This window comes from Neopsephotus bourkii, unplaced genomic scaffold, assembly GCF_033783945.1.
Source record: "Neopsephotus bourkii isolate Nb327-2 ecotype Australia unplaced genomic scaffold, CSIRO-AGI_Nbou_v1 NB_1768, whole genome shotgun sequence".
Lineage (NCBI taxonomy): Eukaryota > Metazoa > Chordata > Aves > Psittaciformes > Psittacidae > Neopsephotus > Neopsephotus bourkii.
Window position 1 is genome coordinate 3,318,584 of NW_026902242.1, and position 18,410 is coordinate 3,336,993.

An 18,410-nucleotide genomic window follows, 5' to 3' on the forward strand; every position below is an offset into this window, starting at 1 on the left:
AGACTCACTGTTTCCTTCTGGCCAGCCTGTCACATTCACGAGGCATCACATACTGTTTCATGCCCCTGTGACAGGTCCTTTCTTAGAGCTAAAGGAGACTTCTTAACCTGCTATATGAGGAAGTTCTGTGCATCTCTTGGTTTTCCCCTCTTCTTTCCTTCCTGTGTGTTCTGGTTTTGTCCTTGTTTTCCTTGCTTGTTGTGGTTGGTTTGAAGGTTGTTTTGAAGAGGTCTTGCCTGAAGGCTGAGGGTTTGTGTGCATGTTGTGAAAGGGGTAAGGAGGCGCAGTGAGATCCTAGGGGCAGCAGATGAGTGAATGCAAACTTCTGGTTTTGACTATTCCAGACAACAATTTTAAATATGAAGTTCTACTGTGTTATAAAAGGGTTTTACTGTGGTATTTGAGTTAAAGTCCAGAGCTCTTCAATCTGGAAGTAAGGAATAATTCCTTAAAGCTTGACGTTGTCTAGCATGTTGGCTTATTGTACTGCTTTGTCTCCAGTAACACTTCAGGAGGTGTTTTCCTAAAAATACAAAATGAATCTTTAATCACAGAGTGATTGGTGTTATAAGGGGGCTTCTCATCTTCCCTCTGCCTCTTCTGCTGTGTAAGTGGAGAACAGAGAGCGCCACGACATGTTTTCATATTAAGTGAGGAAAGACTTCCCAAAGCAACTGAATATGTGCTGTTTGAGGAAGGCTAAATTTGAATCTGGAAATTGCTATTCTTTCCAGGATGTAACCCTCATTGTTGGAGGTACATAGAGAAGATTGCTCTGATATAGTTAACCCTGCATAAAAAATAAATGTTTCTAAATTCCTCTTAATACAGTAGTTCCAAATTTTGGCCTTTTTAATTCTTTTCATCTCTGCTTCTTCCTTGTCTTCTGCCAGTTTTTGTCAGTTGAGTCTGCCAAAGAATGTTTTCTTGTTTCCTTTTAAATCCTTACCACATCCTCTGCTACTTAAACTAGAGCATCAACCTGCACTTCTTCTTGTCTCTGCAGTATGCCGCCTCATCTCTTCTGGCCACAGCTGGGTTTGAAGATTTCACTGGGAGATGTAAAAGCTGTTTTAATTCCACCATTGTACAGTTTTTAGCCCTCTGTTGGCTTCCTGAACTCCTGAATAAATCACGTTGATGGAGCCTTGTGGCAGTTTGGGGAAGTATTGTGCTAGAAGGAAAGGCTTATTTTAACTAGCAGTTAATGATACTATCATGATGTTGAGTATTTGGGAGGAGGAGTTGAGGTTGGAGCATTTTTTTTTTTCCTAGTTCCTGAAATGTGACTGTTCAGTCCCTCCTCCCCTCCGATTCTCTTCTGTTTACTGATGTAAAGTTGCTGAGGAGCTATTTTGTTGAAGGACAAATGTAGCATTGCCCTGGGTATTGTGGGGTTTTAGCACTGAATGTAGGAGAAGTTTGGAAAAGTGAATATGAATATTGATGACTGTTGGACAGTGTGTAAGACTAATGACATGCCTTGTCTTCATCTTGACTGCCTTTTAGGTGTCAAGAGTTCAGTCTGAAATGCCTCTATGCCTTTCTTATCTTCATGTCCACCTGTGCTCTGTCAGGAAACTTTGTAACTTGATACTTCTTATCCCTTGGTACAAAATGGGCCTGGCTCTTCCAGAAGGCAAACCTACTTGCCTTGTATATATTCCACTACAGCTGATAACCTGCTTCTTGTGCCTAAGGATGGAAAGGAAGTTTATCTCTGTTCTTCTGGCCTTCTGGATGTACAAAGGCTTCTTGTTGTTGGTTAAGGTGTTCTGTGAACAATAAAACTGTAAACCTTGCATGGTGCTGACTAACAAAAAAATTACCACAGCTCTATAGGAAACGGTATTGTGGCAGGGCAAAACATTGTATGATGGATGCTGGGGTTAGCGTTCATATAACTGTTTTAAGCTCTTTGGTCCTACTACCCCACGTGTTTTTCATGCATACTGCTCCCTTATTCAGAGTGTTACAAGCAATGATATTTCTTGTCTAATTGTCTGGAGGTCCAGTATCCAAAAGAAAGAAAATAAAAAGTCTTGTGCATGCCTTTAGCAAACATACACATCTGCATAGAATCACAGAATCAGCAGGGTTGGAAAAGACCTTTATTTAAGCTCATCCAGTCCAACCATTCCCAGCACTGCCAAGGCCACCACTAACCCATGGCACTGAGGCCTCGTCTCCACAGTGTGTGAACACTTGCAGGGACGGTGACTCCAGCCCTGCCCTGGGCAGCCTGTTCCAATGCCTGAGCACCCTCTGGGGAAGGAATTGTTCCTCAGCTCCATCTAAACCTGCCCTTGTGCAGCTTGAGGCCGTTTCCTCTTGTCCCCTCCCTTGTTCCTTGGGAGCAGAGCCCAGCCCCTCCTGGCTCCATCCTCCTGTCAGGCACTTGTAGGGAGCGATCAGGTCCCCCCTGAGCCTTCTCTTCTCCAGACTGAACCACCCCCGGTCCCTCAGCCGTTCCCCATCACACTGGTGCTCCAGGCCCTGCACCAGCTCCAGTGCCTCGGTGTCTCTTTGTCTAAGTTTTTATACCAAATTCCCACTCTTTTGCACATGTAAAATGTACTTCTGGTGTTGACAGCTTTAGTTTCCCTGCACAAAGAGGAACTTGTTATCTGGGAATTATTTGTCATATATGAGGATTAGACATGAGTTGTGGAAACAAAGGGAAGTCTGTCATGATGTGTGATTTGGAACTATGATTAATAAAAGAGTGGGCTTGATATCAGCTGTGTAGTTCCTCAGTATTGTGGACATTTATACAAGAATGAAACATGTTTTAAGATCCATCTGTTCTGTGCAGATATTCAAGGGACTTGGATTATTTTTTGCTTTGAGAGGGAAGAATGTGAGAGGGGTAAGCAAAGGAAATTTGAGAAGTTGTGTCAAAATGCATTGAGAGAAATAATTCACCTAGTGGATGGAAGGATCCGTCTACTACCTGTATCCTTGATGGCCTGAAACATCCTATCTGTGAGCATTGCTGCAAAGTCTGGCAGTTACCAGAAACACACATTAGTGTGCAGCTGGGGATGGTGTCTTCTCATGCATGCTTTTTAAAACTTGGTTTTAAACTGTAGTGTTCAACTGACTCATTTGAAGATGAGCAGTGACCTGTAATGTACATGTGTATTATATTTAATTGTCTCTAACTCTTTACTTTCTGTAGATGGAGCTGCCTGGCCTTGCTTTTGCTGTTTGGATGCTTATTTGTTTCTATGCATCTGTGAGTGGCTATCCAAATGGAAAAGTTAGAGAAGCCTGCACCAGCATGATACCCTGTCATGGTACCTCTCCACAACTGTCACCTGAGCACACCATTACAGTGAATGGGACTGAATTTAAACCAGGGGACAGCATAGAAGGTACGTGTCACTTACAGCTGAGGAGTTTAACTGACTCTTTCATTGCGTAGCTTGTCTTTATTCGGTTATACTAGATCTGTATAAGCAGTTGAATCTTGCTTAGGTGATCCATTCAACAGTCATTCAATACTTGTTCAATAGCTTGCTTCTGGTGGTTGAAATATTTCATTCTTTCTCTGGAGAATATCTCAGCTTAATTTTTCTTCTGGTTTCAGTTCATCTGTCTGGACCAGTTTTTGAAGGCTTCTTCATCCAAGCCCGGGATGCAGAGCACCTGGAGAGCCCCGCACTTGGTTCTTTTATGTTAGCTGACCGAAGAGTGTCTCAGCTCCTGACATGTGGCCGTACCAAGGTATGGTTTAGTGTCTTGAAGTGGGACATCAGGCACTGAGGTGTTTGTACTAGACCCTGTGCAGCTGCCTTTGAGCTCAGTGACATGCAATTAATGCATTCATCAGTGCTGTTATGCCATGGAGGTGTTTGGGTTGTGCTCTTTGTGCTCCAAGGACTTAGTTTAGTGCTATGTCTGATCTGTTTATCTTGTGCAAATAACTGTCTAATCCCAAGTCTACTTTTGGAGCTTGTCCTCTAGGGTACTAGTTCTGTTCTCTGTACAGTCATTGCACTGTCCCTTCATGCTCTTACTATCAAAACCATGGAGCATTATCTTACTGTCAAAAAAATTTAGTGTTATCACACCATTACAGCAGAAATGCTGCATGGTCTCTCGTCATAGAATCATAGAATGGTTTGTGTTGGAAGGGACCTTAAGATCATCCAGTTCCAGCCCCCTGCCATGGGCAGGGGCACTTCTCACTAGACCAGGTTGCTCCAAGCTCCATCCAGCCTGGCCTTGAACACTGCCATTGCAGTCTTCTGGATTGAAAGACCTCTAGTTGTTCCTTTTAGCCTCACAGTTTATTAGTACGTATAAGTTTCAGTGGCAGACTTAAACTGACTGGGGAGAAGCTGGTTGCAGTGGCTCTGTGCAGTGTAACAGTGCAGTGTTTGTTTAGGATTTAGTTACAGCCTGTGATAACTGTGTTATCTGAAATCTCCTTCCTGCATATCCACTATGTGTGTCTTGATATGTGTGTGTTTTCAGAATTCAGCCGTCAGTCACACAAGTAAAGCAAAAAAGAAACACATTAAAGTTTATTGGATTGCTCCTGGCAATGCACCAATACGGGTACAGTTTCTGTAAGTAAATGTAATATTAGTTCTAGCTGATTAAAATGCAAGTAAGTAAACCTGTGTGTTTGTTGTGTCAAGTATTGCCCAGCAACTGAGAATTATCCTTGGACTGATGGCCTGAAAATTGGACACATCTTGCTTGCTGCAGAGTCTGCATTAATACACAGATTTGTGCTTTAGGGTATACTTGGAGAGGATTATTTTAATTTTTGTGGGGAGAGCAGAAGGGATTTGGAGACCCATTTCTTTACTATTTCTAGTTAACTGCTCATTTCTCATGTCTGTAACACACAGCATTAAGATTTTTTTTCTGTGCTGGTCCGTAATGAAATGGTATGAACACCGTCCTACTAGGTTTTGGGGAACTAATGGATAAAAGCTATACAACTCTCTCTGAGACTGAAACATTCATGCATGTGGCAGAGATCACTTATATCTGACAGAGCATGCTGTCATATATTTTAGTATTATTTTTCCACTGGGATGTCAGATATTTTCCTACCTTAATCCTTAATATGGTAGAGGCCTGCCCAAAGGTGGGGATTTTACAATAAGTTGTACAAACTATAGCTTTTCCTTCCCCCCCCCCCCCTTTTTTTTTTTTAAGTAACAACCAGTTGTTGATGTACAATATAGCATGTGTGTGGTTTGTTTTTAAGAGCCACAGTTGTGAAGAAATACAAGACTTTCTGGGTGAAGATTCCTGGTCCCATTGTTTCTCAGACTAGTGCACTGTCCCCAACAACACCTTTGCATGCAATATCAGAGGCTATACCAACTTCACACCCTGTTTCCTACTTATCAAAGCCCGTAAGTAATTATAGACCTAAATAATGCTATTTTTAATGCTTATGATAAACGCTTAATGTTTGTTTTATGAAACCACTTTGATAAAGCCTATTGACAGAAAGGGAGAGGTGATGGATGAGTAACAGATATCAGAGACTAAGGACATAGACAGCTCTTCTCTTGTGTTAGTGGAGTAGCCTGAACTTGTGTAGATTAAATATCATGCCACACAAGGCTCAGAAGGTTGATAGAACACTTAGAACTTAATGGTCAGAAAATACTGTGCATACCTGGGAGGAGAAATGGGAAAGAGGCTTAGTCTGGTTTTGATTAGTTACTTCCTATTTAGTAACTGCAGGCTGAGAAACTTCCTTTTGTGAGTTCAGCTGTGTTACTCGTTTCTGATATGGATTTCCATTACCCATTCTTGACTGAATTGAGCAAGCATCACTATTTGATCCAGAATAAACATGACTTTTAATCCATATATTTTCTTCTTGTGCATCAGTGGAATTCCTACTTTAAAAAGGAAACAAAAAGCTGGTCTTTCCTTTGTTTCTCCCTCATCTACAGCTGCTGTTACCTCTTTAAAAACTAAACCGAAGGAAGTTTCTCTCAAGCTTTCCCTTTCTTTTCTTGAGTCAAAGTACAGCTTGGAACCCACCAGTGTTTCACCTAGTAGTCCTGGGGTAGTTTTATGGGGGGGTAAGAGATTGGTATGTAGACATAGATGGCATTTTGTTGCCATTCCTCATATGCTTTCTTCTAGAATGGTGTAAAAAGGGAAGAAGAGGCAGACTTTCATTGCTTATGACTTGTTTGTTTAATTATCTAGTTTAATGCATCCGGTTGTGGAAGCACCAAGTTCTGCATTAGGAACCCTTCAAACTGTGATCCTGAAAGTGCTTCCTGTTTTTTTCTATCCTTCCAACAAGAGAGGAGCTCAGTATTTATTGAAATGAGTGGTCCAAGTGAAGGATATTTAGCATTTGCATTGTCCCACGACCAGTGGATGGTGAGTATCCTGTTCTGCTTTAGTTGCTTTTTGTGGTTTCAGTAAAGTTGGAATGGTACTTTAGCAAAACATGCATATAGAAGACTGAAATGCTGCTAGTGACAAGAGTGACTTCTCTTTCACAGTGCTTTAGCACAGGTTGCCCTTTTTAGATGGATGTTCGGTTGTAGCTATCTGAATTAGAATTTCGCTGTGGAGATCTGCCTTGGCAGAATCCAACTTGTATGATCACGACATAGCTGACTGGGATTCCTAGTTGGATCAGTGCTTCTTTGTAACCTAGCCAAAACACCTTACCTGTCAGAAGCTGAGTTGCTATGCTTTCTGAATCCCATTTGCATTTCATCACTGTTTGTACAGGAGTGATTCCATTCAGTCTTAAACAGTGTTTAGAGATCCTTTTTTATAATTGGTGTTGAAGTCAAGGGATGATGCTTTTGACAAATGCATAATCCATAAACTAACTGTTGCACAAAGAAGATACTGTTTATATTCATGCCCCTAGTGCAGGAACACTTGGTTCTTAGCTGTAAAGGCAAAGCGTTACAAGGAAATCCAACTTTTAACTGAAGAGAGTTTTAAAGTAGCATCAGTGTCCACCTCTGCCTTGTCTGCTTAATTTAGTGAACTATAAATAATTAAACTTTTGATAATATGGTTCTTACCCTGGTGTGTGTGGGGAATAAGAGTCTATACCGTAATGTGCCTGTGTCATCTGTTTGACTTAATGTGATTCTTCTTTAAAACTGAAGTGTTTGAAACCTGGGAAGTAGTGGCTTGACAGCTAGAGAAATGTGTCTTGGGTCTTGTTGCGTATGTTAAAGAGTTTTTGGAGACTGCCAGTAGTTGTTTTTATTGGGCTATAAATACCTTTCTCCTTTAATCTCTCCAGGGTGATGACGATGCATATCTGTGTGTTGGTGAGGACCACCGCATTCACACCATCACTGCCTATTTGAAGGGGCGAAGTCCTCCTCTTTTGGATTCAGAGGTACATTTGGAAACAATTGAGACACTTCCACCAATGTAGATTTGAAATAATGAATGATGGTCTCTTCTTTGTGCTTTTATCTTGCACAGCAGCCATTTATAGTAAAGTGGATCCATTAATTCTTTAAGGCGGGATTGGTTGGGCACTTGTTTCCTAGGAAATGTTACCTTTGGAAGTAAAATAGGTGTGTGTGGGCTTGCTCTACTGAGGAATTTTGTGCCTTATTACTCTGTCCCTTTGCTAAGACTGTAGTTGCAATTGGTGGTAATAAGTCCAACATTTACGTGCTGTTTTGACCTACTGGCCTACTTTCTGAATAGGTATGCAAGAGATTTTTACGCACACCCCTCTGCCGCAATCTTTCTTGGTGCTTTGCTTGTCTTTTGGTTGCTTTTTTTAGTCAATTACTCTGACATTCTGAAAAGGCTGGGTATTGAATGTCTCCTGTTTCACAGAATGCCCTTGAGGATGCGTCATGGAGGCTTGCGGATGGTCTTCTTCAATGTTCTTTCAGAAGAAGTATTCATCTCCCTGATCACAAAGGGAGGTTTAATCTGGATGCCAGTTACTACATCTTTCTGGCAGATGGGGAAGCTAGTGAAGGTAAATTTGACTTAGGTATGCTTGCCTCTCTTTGAACAGCTGTACATGAGTTAGTAACCCTTATGTAAGATGTGGTGTAGCTGAGAGTTAGTATCTGAAGTAAGGTTTCCAAGTTTGAGGCACTTAGTCCAGTCATCTTTACTGGATCATGGGTTTGCTTTTGGAAGTTACGTTAAACTTATATATGTGTTATCTGTCCACTTGATGGCTTCTTGAGAGCTGGCCAGGTACTGTTAAAATGGAGATTAGCATCTAAAATGGGGACAGCATCAAAGGGAATTATTCTTCATGTCTTGTGCCTGTAGTGGAGAAAGCTGTTAGTTATAGAGGGGTGAGCTGGTTCTTGTACATTAAGTGTGCAAGACAGCTCAGATGACATCTTAGATTCTTACTGGTTTGTGTGTCAGAAATGTAGTTTGTATGATTATGCTCAGTGGTAACAACAGGACTTACATTCATAAATAAGGAGTGGGCATGTTTACAAGTGCAGTGGCTTTCATCAGCCATAAACCACTTTATGCTACTACTTAGGTGGAGTAATACACAAACATCATCAGCAGCCTCTGATCACCAATGGAATGTACAACATCACAGGCCTTCCTCAGGATATTGGAGGTTCCCGGTCTCCACGACTTATCAAGGCTCATGGTAAGATGCAACTTCTAGTTTTGTCTTCCAGTTCTAGACTTGCTGAGGCTGGAGAGTTGTTTTTCTCATTATTGCAGAGTAGGTATTTCCTTGTTTTTCTGACACTGATGTTTATCTATACCGTTGGCCGGCGAGATGTGAGACTGTGAAGACAAAGTTATTAATAGTCTTTCTTTTCAAGAACAGCACTGTAAGATTCTTATTGCCCAGGAAAATGAACTTGTATTTGCCTTTTCGCTTAATCTTAGCATCACAGGATCATTTGGGTTGGCAGGGCCCTCCGGAGATCATCCGGTCCAACCCCCTGCCCAGGCAGGGCCACCCAGAGCAGGGCACACGGAAACATGTCCAGGCAGGTTTGGAATGGCTCTAGAGAGGGAGATTCCACAACCCCCTGGGCAGCCTGTGCCAGGGCTCTGACACCCCCGCGTAAAGAAGTTCCTCATGTTGAGGTGATACTTGGTGTTTGTTAGTTTATGGCCATTGCTCCTCACCCTGTCACTAGGCACTACTGGGAAGAGTCTGGCACCATCCTCCTGGCACCCTCCTTTGAGCTATTGATCTACATTGATGAGATCCCCTCTCAGTCTTAGTCTTCTCTAGGCTAAACTGGCCCAGCTCCCAACTCCTCAGTCTCTCCTCATCAGAGAGATTTCTGTTTACCTTTTTCTCTTTGGTTTAATTTTTCCTAGTTACATTATTGGCTTAATTCATTTGAAATGAGAAACCCCTCAACTGACTGTCCAGAACCATTGAAGTTAATGAGAATATTTTGTGTCACAGTACTGGACTTTAAAGCAGGCCCGTGGGAGAACTGTCACTCATTGCTTGTCAAACAAATTGTAAGAAATGTCACCTTTCATTCCCTGATGTCCAAGTTGGTGACAGAACAGGGATCTCTCACTACTATGTACTGACTGTACTGGTGCATACGAAACATGTGATAGCCGGAGCTGCTCTGTTGTGCTGTGTGGGCATAATTTGGTTATCTTCTCTATGGATGTTTCTTCCTTTTAGCAAGATAACTGCTGCAAAGCTGTAGTCCTAACCAGGTGATTAAAGCTTAATACTGGTAAATTGTCACCATATATGTACAGACTAAACTGTTACACAGTCTTTACAGCTAATTTATTCACCTTTCCCTTGTTTACCATTTTCAGGAGCACTGATGTTCATTGCTTGGATTACCACAGTTAGTATTGGTGTCATTGTTGCACGATTCTTCAAACCTGTCTGGTCTCATTCATTTCTGTTTGGAAAGGAGATGTGGTTTCAGGTGGGCAAAATCTCCTCCTATCTCTTGCTGTATTTTCTAGCTTTATTTTAAGCAGAACTATAAACCAACTGGATCCAAGAAATAAAAGATTAAACTTGATGTGATTTTTTTATCTTTTTCTAATCTTACAAAATGGAACAATTACAAAGAAGTAGTTCACCTACTTTACTAATTAAAAGCAAAGTCTACAGAGGCCACTAAGAACATCTTTAACTGTAGATGTTAAGTGTACTTTAATGGTATAATAAGAAAGCTGTAAAGTTTCTAAAAGCAAACTTAACTTTTCTAGGTGCATCGTATGCTTATGTTGACCACAGTCATGCTCACAAGCATTTCTTTTGTGTTACCTTTTATATACCGAGGAGGTTGGAGCCAAGTAAGTGTGTGCTTTTGTTTTGTTTGTTAACTCAAATATGAAGGGTGGACCAAACGAACGAGAAAGAGGTTCACTGATGACTGACATTACTTGAATTTGGGAGGGGAGAGAGAATGGGATGGCTAACTAACTAACATGGCAAACCTGCTGGGAGTAAGTGGTGTGATGGACTTTATGACTTGATGTAGCTGTGTCCAGTGATTAAGGTTGGTCTGGAAAACTTGATAGAGATTGTGTACCTGTTGCTGGCATCTGTACAATATTTGGTGTGAGATGATATCAGAAACTGGAAAGCATAGAGAGTATCTGAGTTAAAGGTGTGAGAATGTGGTCACAGGTATGAGCTAGAGCTAGTGAAACTGAATACAGTGGTTAGGGTTAAGGTCAGAGCAGACAAGGTGAGAGGAGAGATGAGTGGTGGGAGGAATGATGAGATAGGGTTCTCCTGAAGGCACAGGGTTGAGGATCAAGAGCTTGGAGCATAGCTTCTACAGTCATCTTGCTCTCTGCTCTTCAAATGGTAGAACTTCTCAATACACAAAACAGTGGGACAAACCCAGTGTCTCATGCTGCCAAGGAGTACAATCTCTATCCTGCTGCAGGACACCTTGCTGTGTTCTGCATCTCTGCCAGTTTAAACACTGTGCTGCTCCACCACTGTAACTTACTAATATTAGCATAAATAAAATGATCAACTTTTTGGTGTGTTCTATATATCTTTTTATAGATAAGTTATTAAAGACAAGTGTCCTGTGTTTAGCAAGCAGGTTTTCATCCCTATCTCGGCTGTACCGTGATGGCACTGGCAATCTTTCAACCGCTTATGGCAGGTTTCAGGCCATCTCGTCATGCACCAAGGTACTCAAAACTAACTCTTTAAGTTACAGCCGCAGAAATTAAATATGCTTGTTTCTTTAAACATCATTTTTACATTGAAAATATGTCTTTAAAGTATTTTTATCCCTGCCCCAGCTATGTAATCAATAAACTGCTTTTCATTGCTTTGTAGGAGGCAATTGTTTAACTGGTTTCACTGGAGTACTGGTACAGCAGCTAGAATACTAGCTGGTGAGTAGGAAGAATACTTATAACTAATTTTTAAGTGATTTAAAGGAATTTTGTTCATTGCCTGGGCTGTTGCTTGTGTAAAATCCCTACAGACAACCATTCGAGGCATCTCTGAAGATTCCTTTTCTTGCTGGCCATCTTCTGTGTGAGTTTAAAGGGGCCGTCAGGTACAGGTTTAGGGAGAAGTGACTGTGTAAAACCAAAGAGATTCCAAAAGAATCTGGTATCTCTGTAATGAGGACCTGTTCTTGAGTGTTTTCTTTTTGCCTTGGAAGACTTGGGGATAGTGTCCTTACAGTAATTTAACATTATGTAATGGGAGGAGGGAAACTTGCAGGACCAGAAGCTGAGCTTAATTCTGTTAATAGTGACAAGTTTCTGCAGGTAGTTTAAGCACAAATGTGGTGGTGACTGTAGTCTTGGTAGAGTCATGAATGCTAGTGTTTGTTTAACTGTAATGTGATAGGGCACCGAGCAGGATGAAAAGTATCTTTGCTTTCTCTTTTCCTTCCTGCCTTCCCCCTCACTGCCAGAAAAATAAAAGCTTTTAGATACATGAGTTACATGGATTCCTTTAACCTCATTCCCCAAGCAGTTTCAGGCAGTTTGTGGGAAATCTGTTGCCAAAGGTGCTGAGAACACAGCATGTTTAGTGTCTCTGTATCTTGTTTTTACTGCCTAGTGGTGACTATGTTCTTGGGAATGAACCTAACAGCACTTGACCTGCCTGACCCTTGGGACACCTACACAATGATTGCTTTTGTAACTTGGCATGTCGGCATTGATGTTCTCCTGGAAATACACAGCTACTGTCTCATACGTAAAGGTAAAAATCAAGTGACACTCCTGGTGTTATCTTGGGTGCTGAGGATTGATTGAATTTCAGATGTTCTTTGGCCTCTAACATGGAAGCTGGAAGGGCATAACCTCAAGTAATGGTGTCATATCTTCTGTATAAGCAAATATGGGAGTAAACCAGGTTTCAAGACCAAAGTGTTCCAGAAAAGTTGGTTTTGTTCCATTTTGAATAGCAGCCTCTTGTTTCTCAAACCACAGCTGATAGGGGCAGACTGAAATGCATAAGTATTTTCCAAGAGTCTATTACTGTTTGCCATGGTTTGGATCCCAGGTGAGTAGCTAAAGTCCAGGTTAGGTCATGCAAATGTGGTTTGTGTTTTATTGTGACAAATTGCTGGTATGAATGGCTCTATTGCATGAGCAAAATTATCAGAAACCTGAGCACAAATGCTTGCAATTTTGAGTGAGCAAGGGAATGAAGGTGAAAACCTGACCTCTATAAACCAGTCTCATGAAGAGACTGATAGTAACTTCATTGGGAATTCTTAGCTTCAGTGGCTGGTGTCACCGAGAGGAGGTGACTATGCAAGTGTAAATACCCTGTGTCTTGAGCAGGGATCAGACACTTGCAGAACTGAAGAGCATGATTAGTTAAGAGGCTGCGTAAGGTGCCAGGTAGAGGAGGAGTGATTATAAAAGATGTGAATTTAAGTTCAGCTGCAGTAATTACTTCCTAGAAATAGAGAAATGGACCTGAAATGTTTGAACAGTGAAGGTTCTCATGTTGGCTAATAGAAAATACTTCTTAATGAAATCTAGTTGTGTTCAATTGAAAAGGAAAAGGGTTTAGAGCAAACAAGTATCTTGTTCAGCTCAAAACTTGGTGTTTTGATGATTCACTCTAGCAGAAGAGGCAAAATGTTTTGCCATTTCTACGTCCAGAAGTTATTTTTTGTAGGTTAGCTCCAGAACAATTTTTCACTTGTGCTGTGAGCATGATGTTGCAGGTCATTAAATGTCAAGTGAGACTTCAAAAGTGCTTTTCAGATTTGATGCTTTATAAGACTTAGTTACTTAGTCACAGGATCAAGACTTTTGCAGTAGAAAAATGAGCCCCCTCCTTCCTCTGAAGAGCAAACTTTGTTTTTCTTCCCACTAACAGTTGAAGTGATAGAGTATGACAGAGTGCAGATACTGCAGTCACTCACATCTGCAGAAGCAGAGGTAAGTCACAATTTTGTAAATAACTACTACAAAATGGGATGATTTTTTTGTTCAGAATGATAAAAAGACTGACACTTCTGTGTGCTGGGTTTCCCTTCTCTTGCAGGGTCGTCTGTTTAAACAGATTGTATTAACCATCTATGTCTGTGGAAATATAGTATTCCTTATTGCCTTTCTGGCAGCAATCAACCAAATCTGAAAAAAATCATCGAGAATTTTGTGATGAAATCTTGTGCAGTTGAATTTAAACCTGCAAGGAATGCTTTCTGTTTTAACTTCTCCCTCAACATCTCCTTGAAGATGCAATTGAAGAATAACAGCACATGTGTCATGCTCAGTGTCAGGAAGAACTTGAATTCCAATCTATGGAAGGATGCTGCAGTCCTACAAAGCTGTGTTCTGATGGGACTTTTAATGGGAGGCTTTGCCTGAGTAAGGAATGAAGTCTCTATTTTTTAAGTGCAGTAACTGAACTTGATTGAAGCTTGTAGGTTAAAACAACTGAGAAGATGCTGAAAATGCTGTTTTGATACAGTTCCCTAAACCTTTTGTGAATATCATTGGGAAAACTGAAAAGATTGATCTGAACTCTATCATAACTGTTCACTTTACTATGTTCTAATGGCATGTGGTGTGGAGGCTTCCTGCTCATGACAGTATTGTGCATTAAAAAACAAACCAACCAAATCACCAGCTTACTGGAAAACTCTCAAATGCAGATGATGCATGAGCTAAATGCTGTTGTCTGTCTTCGCAGTAAAATGCAAAGAGCATTCTCTCTGCAGCACACTTACACAAGCATATGAGTTTGGGAACTTTAGTCCTTCAGTAGAAGCACCATTTGCCTCATTCAAGATCCTGTTTGTCCCATTCTCTCAGTGCTTCCAAACCATAAAGAGAAAACGTGTCTGCAGTTTAAGTTCATCAAACCCAGTTGTGCTTACCCAAAATTCAAACAGTGCTAGGCTTCTTCAGGCTAGGGCTGCTAAGCTACCTGGGAATGAAGGTATTGGAGTATTGGACAGAACAGTGAGACCTGGAGTAATATAGCAACATCTCTCTATTACTTGGTGGCCAGCTCTTAAAATATTCGTTCTTTGTTTACTAAGCTGTTTATTTCTGTCTTCCTCCATCTCCCCAAATCCACAGTGTAGCCTGCTGCAGGAATGAGTCCTACTCAGAAAGCTACAAGTTGGTTTGTATGCAGTGATCTTTTTGGCTGCTTAAGTAGCTAGCTGGTTTAACCATGAGGGCATTTATAGAGCTGGGACTGATCTGTTGGCAGCAGACTGCAGGTGAGTGTAAGTTGAATCGTCTCCCTTCCTCCCGGAAGCTGGTTGTGTTCAGCTTGGGAAAGGGTGATTATGAAGAAACATAGCAAACCACAGGCTGAAGGGCAAAAATTATATGGCTAATTGTGGGGTTTGTGTCTCTTTTTAATTTGCAGGGAACTCTGATCTCAGAAGTCTGGGAATCACAGGCCCATCCATTGCTCAAGTTCTGGGGGACTTTTGTTTTTGTATACTATGAGTTTATAGATGAAAATCTCTCAAACAAGCATGATTGATGGCTTTTTAATTAAAGGCAATGCTGGATTCTTTGTATAACACAATACCTGTGCTGCGTGTTGTTTTCATTTGCATGTGACAATGAATGTGGGGTTTTTAAAGCATGAATGTAAATATCTTAAAGTTTTTGTCTCTTTTAGTAATGTGAACAAAAACCCTGTCAAATAGAAACTAGGAAAGAATAATCCTGCCTAGCAGCAAAGTGGATTGTCTGTTTTCTTTGGAGATGTTTTATAAATTAAAGCTATCTAAATACTTCCTGGAAAAACTCGTATTGAAATGGAATGTTAAAGTAGTTTTGCCTTGTAATGCAGTTTATGTTCCTCAGGAAGACAAAAAATTCCTTTTACCACATCTAGTCCAGCTTTAAAGTTCACAAAATGGACAGTTGCTCTGAATAACTTGTTCCTTCCCAGGGCTAGCAATATTGTGTGGTGTTGCAACTAATTTGATGGCAAGACTTGTGTAATGTCTGTTCACAGCACCAGGCCCTGCCCTCCTCCTGCATGACTAGCAAGAGGAAGCAGAGTGTCAGCATGTAACAGGGACTCCCAAACTTTCTGCTATACTCTTTGGATGAAAAAAAAAAGAAGGAAGAAGTCTATGGAAATGTTTGATATCAGCAGGAACAGGGTGACAGGCAGTTTGGTTCTAGAGATGCTGGTGGCTGCTGTATTTTACTCCATTTTCTGCAATGATAATGCATAAAAGAAATTCCAATGCCTTGCTTACAAAGAATCCCACTGAAGTCAATAAAACTTCTTCACAAGAAGAGCTGAGAAGGTTTCGGTGTTCTCTCACTCTCACCTTAAACTTGTGATGACAAATCAACATTGGCATGTTTCTGTTTGGGTTCCTCTAGCCAGGCAAACACTCCCAGTCAAGTAGAAACTTGTGCTCAGGCTCACAAGTGGTTTACTGTTTTGACTGACTTGTTAGGTGCAGCCTCCAAATACTGGCCATCTAAGCTTGACTTGACTACAAACCATGTTTCTTGCATGTGTTTTGAATGAAAACTGATGTAAATAGCTCAATTTCAATGGAATTCACTGCTACTTTGACTGACTTGAAATAGTACGTTGCTAGCTGACATGCAGGCTGTAGAAGGACATAAGGTGTGCTTTGTTTCTTCTCTTTACACTGCAATCTACACTGTTCTCTGTTTTTGTCAAAAACCATGAGAGGAGGCTTTCTTTTCAGTGTAGTAATGCCTGTGGTTTTGCTTCACACAGGTTTGGGATGCCTGGGAGCGATTGCCTGCCTGTTTTCCATCACGATCTGTGACACTGCGTGGCGCTCTTGGTCAGATAACAGCGTCTGTATTCTGCTTGCTTCCTTTAATCTGGCAGGGAGAGGTTGAGACACGTAAAGGATGTCTGAAACACAAGGTGTTCCTGCATGAACTAGTTGGGAAAATTCCGAAGCTTTATTAAGAAACTCTGTCTTAAATTCAAGCCGGTTCATACAGGTAGATATGATGAAATGGGTGTTTGCTTGATCTCTATGCTTCAGCTTTTGTTTGGACAGCCTGTCTTGCTTTGTGATGTGTGTAAACTCTGTTCGAAGTGGATACATCCCTTTCCAAAAAGCTAAGATGAATGGCAGTCATTGAGGAAAAACTGCAGGGTTTTGCACTTCAATACAGAAGTTAACACCTTGGTGACTTTTACACCTTTGGTGCTGAAGTGAATAGCCTGTGAATAGAAGGATAGTTAACAGGAATGATCTGCTAGTAATACTGAGGAATTCTTTGCCTACATCAGTCTGGTTACAGTGCTATGTGTGAAGGGCAGTGCTGTTGCAATCACCTGAGGAAGTGGCAACGCAGAATGGGCACAGGAAAAATTCCTCCAAACACCTGCTACCATCAGTTTTTGCTTATACCTGAGGTAATTCAACTACTTTATAGCTTCTGGTCATCTTTTGCTGTCAAAAGTGACTTCACATGTTGTAAACCACAAAAGCTGAACATCTGCATCCCACTGAACCAGGTATCTATGGCACTCATCCTGGACAAATGATAACTGCCCTAAGAAGGACTCCAGGTTTGGCTTTGTTTCAGACACTTTTGTCTTGCTGGACCATAAAAATCACGTGGCTTTAGTGATGAATTGGAATTTTGCATGGCATCCATAGAGATGTGTAAAAGGTCATTTGCTTTTTTGTAAATCTGCTCTTGTCTTCTAATACAGAGCTTTACAAGCAAGGAAACCTCTGGGGCTGCAGCACTCAGATGATGAACATCTCTGCTTCCCAGAAGCACACAGCTCTTGACTACTCCATTTTGTGTGTCTATTCCTTCAAACAAATGATCTGCTATCCACGCTGCTATGTAGCTGGGGTGTTAGTGTGGGACAGCTCAGATTCATCTGGCACAAACTGAATAGCTTTAATATACTTGACATCAGAATTGCCCTTTGGCAAAGCAGGGATCTCCTAAGCCATATATTGACTCCAGCAGTGGTAGGAATAAGTGCTTAGAGCAAGAGATGTAACAAGACTGCAGTGATATTTTCTCTTCTCTTCCCATCCAGGTCCCCTTGCTAGAATCTATGCAAGGGTGTCCTACACTAGAAACTACAGCTGGACCGTGAGCTTCTGTGGTGGTTGGATTTTATCTATGAAGTGTGCAATGAATTATTATAAAAAAATATTAATGTTTTTGCCCCCTCCATTTACTCAGTCATTGTGACACAGTGCTTGGGTTTGGTTTCAGCCTGCTTCTTCATACCCTAATTTAATGCTATCTATATTGTTTTTACCTTCCTGCCTTTATCACGTTTCTCTAGGTGTTTCATGTCTGTGCCTTACTGTCTCCCTCCCTGTATGACTGTTGCTGTATTTAGCCATTTTGCATTTCTGATAATCTTCATTATCCTTCCTTATTTGTCTCTTCAGAGATAGGGTGGCTAAACTCTACTCAAATTGTAAACATGAAGCATTGCAGTTGTGTTTTGATTTGTTTTCCAGGTCTTCCCTAATGAGACCTCTTCATTTTCATGGCTTCTGAGCATGGAGTTAATATTTTCTGAGGGCTATCTAAAATAATGCCCTGGTACTTTGCTTTCCGGCCAAGGGGTCTGTAGCACCAACTTAATTTGTTGTGCTGTGGAGGGTTTGGGTTGGTTCTATTTGTTTTACATTGCTTTTAATGTATTTTTAGCAAATTTCACCTCTGGATTTACTATGTATTCACCATTTTTAAGTTTCTCTTTAGTCTCCTCTCTTTTAAGCTACTTTTAATAATACTATGTTGGCAGCAGCTTTTTTATCCCTTTTGCCAGGTCATCTAAGTTTTACAGCACAGACGATTGGGGAAGGCAGGGGATGAGCATCTATAGCCACTGTTACAAAACCTGCTTGTGACTACTTGGTATAAGTCTCCTAGTCTCTCACTTTTGGGTATATGCTGTTAAGAACCTCTTGTGAAGATGTAAACAAAGTAACAGAAGAAACACGAAGGAAAATAATATACTATAACAG

The 18,410-nt window shown here is 41.0% G+C and overlaps 1 protein-coding gene across 18 annotated transcripts in view; it reads left to right on the plus strand.

Moving 5' to 3' along the window:
* FRRS1 (ferric chelate reductase 1) overlaps positions 1-18,410 on the plus strand; it is a 59,431-nt gene that overhangs the window by 3,550 nt on the left and 37,471 nt on the right. For 5 of the 18 annotated variants that reach the window (XR_009729348.1, XR_009729349.1, XM_061379102.1 and 2 more), the window contains exons 2-14: positions 3,182-3,377; positions 3,593-3,729; positions 4,483-4,577; positions 5,231-5,381; positions 6,196-6,375; positions 7,268-7,366; positions 7,822-7,969; positions 8,501-8,617; positions 9,778-9,893; positions 10,183-10,269; positions 11,030-11,127; positions 11,279-11,337; positions 12,020-12,163. Coding sequence is in view for 14 of the 18 variants with exons in the window: in XM_061379102.1 (XP_061235086.1) it covers positions 3,182-3,377; positions 3,593-3,729; positions 4,483-4,577; positions 5,231-5,381; positions 6,196-6,375; positions 7,268-7,366; positions 7,822-7,969; positions 8,501-8,617; positions 9,778-9,893; positions 10,183-10,269; positions 11,030-11,127; positions 11,279-11,337; positions 12,020-12,163 (1,627 nt within the window). In the remaining 4 variants the exon portion in view is untranslated. Of the gene's footprint in view, positions 1-1,518; positions 1,743-2,679; positions 2,684-3,181; positions 3,378-3,592; positions 3,730-4,482; positions 4,578-5,230; positions 5,382-6,195; positions 6,376-7,267; positions 7,367-7,821; positions 7,970-8,500; positions 8,618-9,777; positions 9,894-10,182; positions 10,270-11,029; positions 11,128-11,278; positions 11,338-12,019; positions 12,164-13,297; positions 13,360-13,465; positions 15,183-17,897; positions 18,335-18,410 lie in introns of those variants that run through there. The other 13 variants (XM_061379099.1, XM_061379100.1, XM_061379101.1 and 10 more) reach the window with 9 other exon arrangements.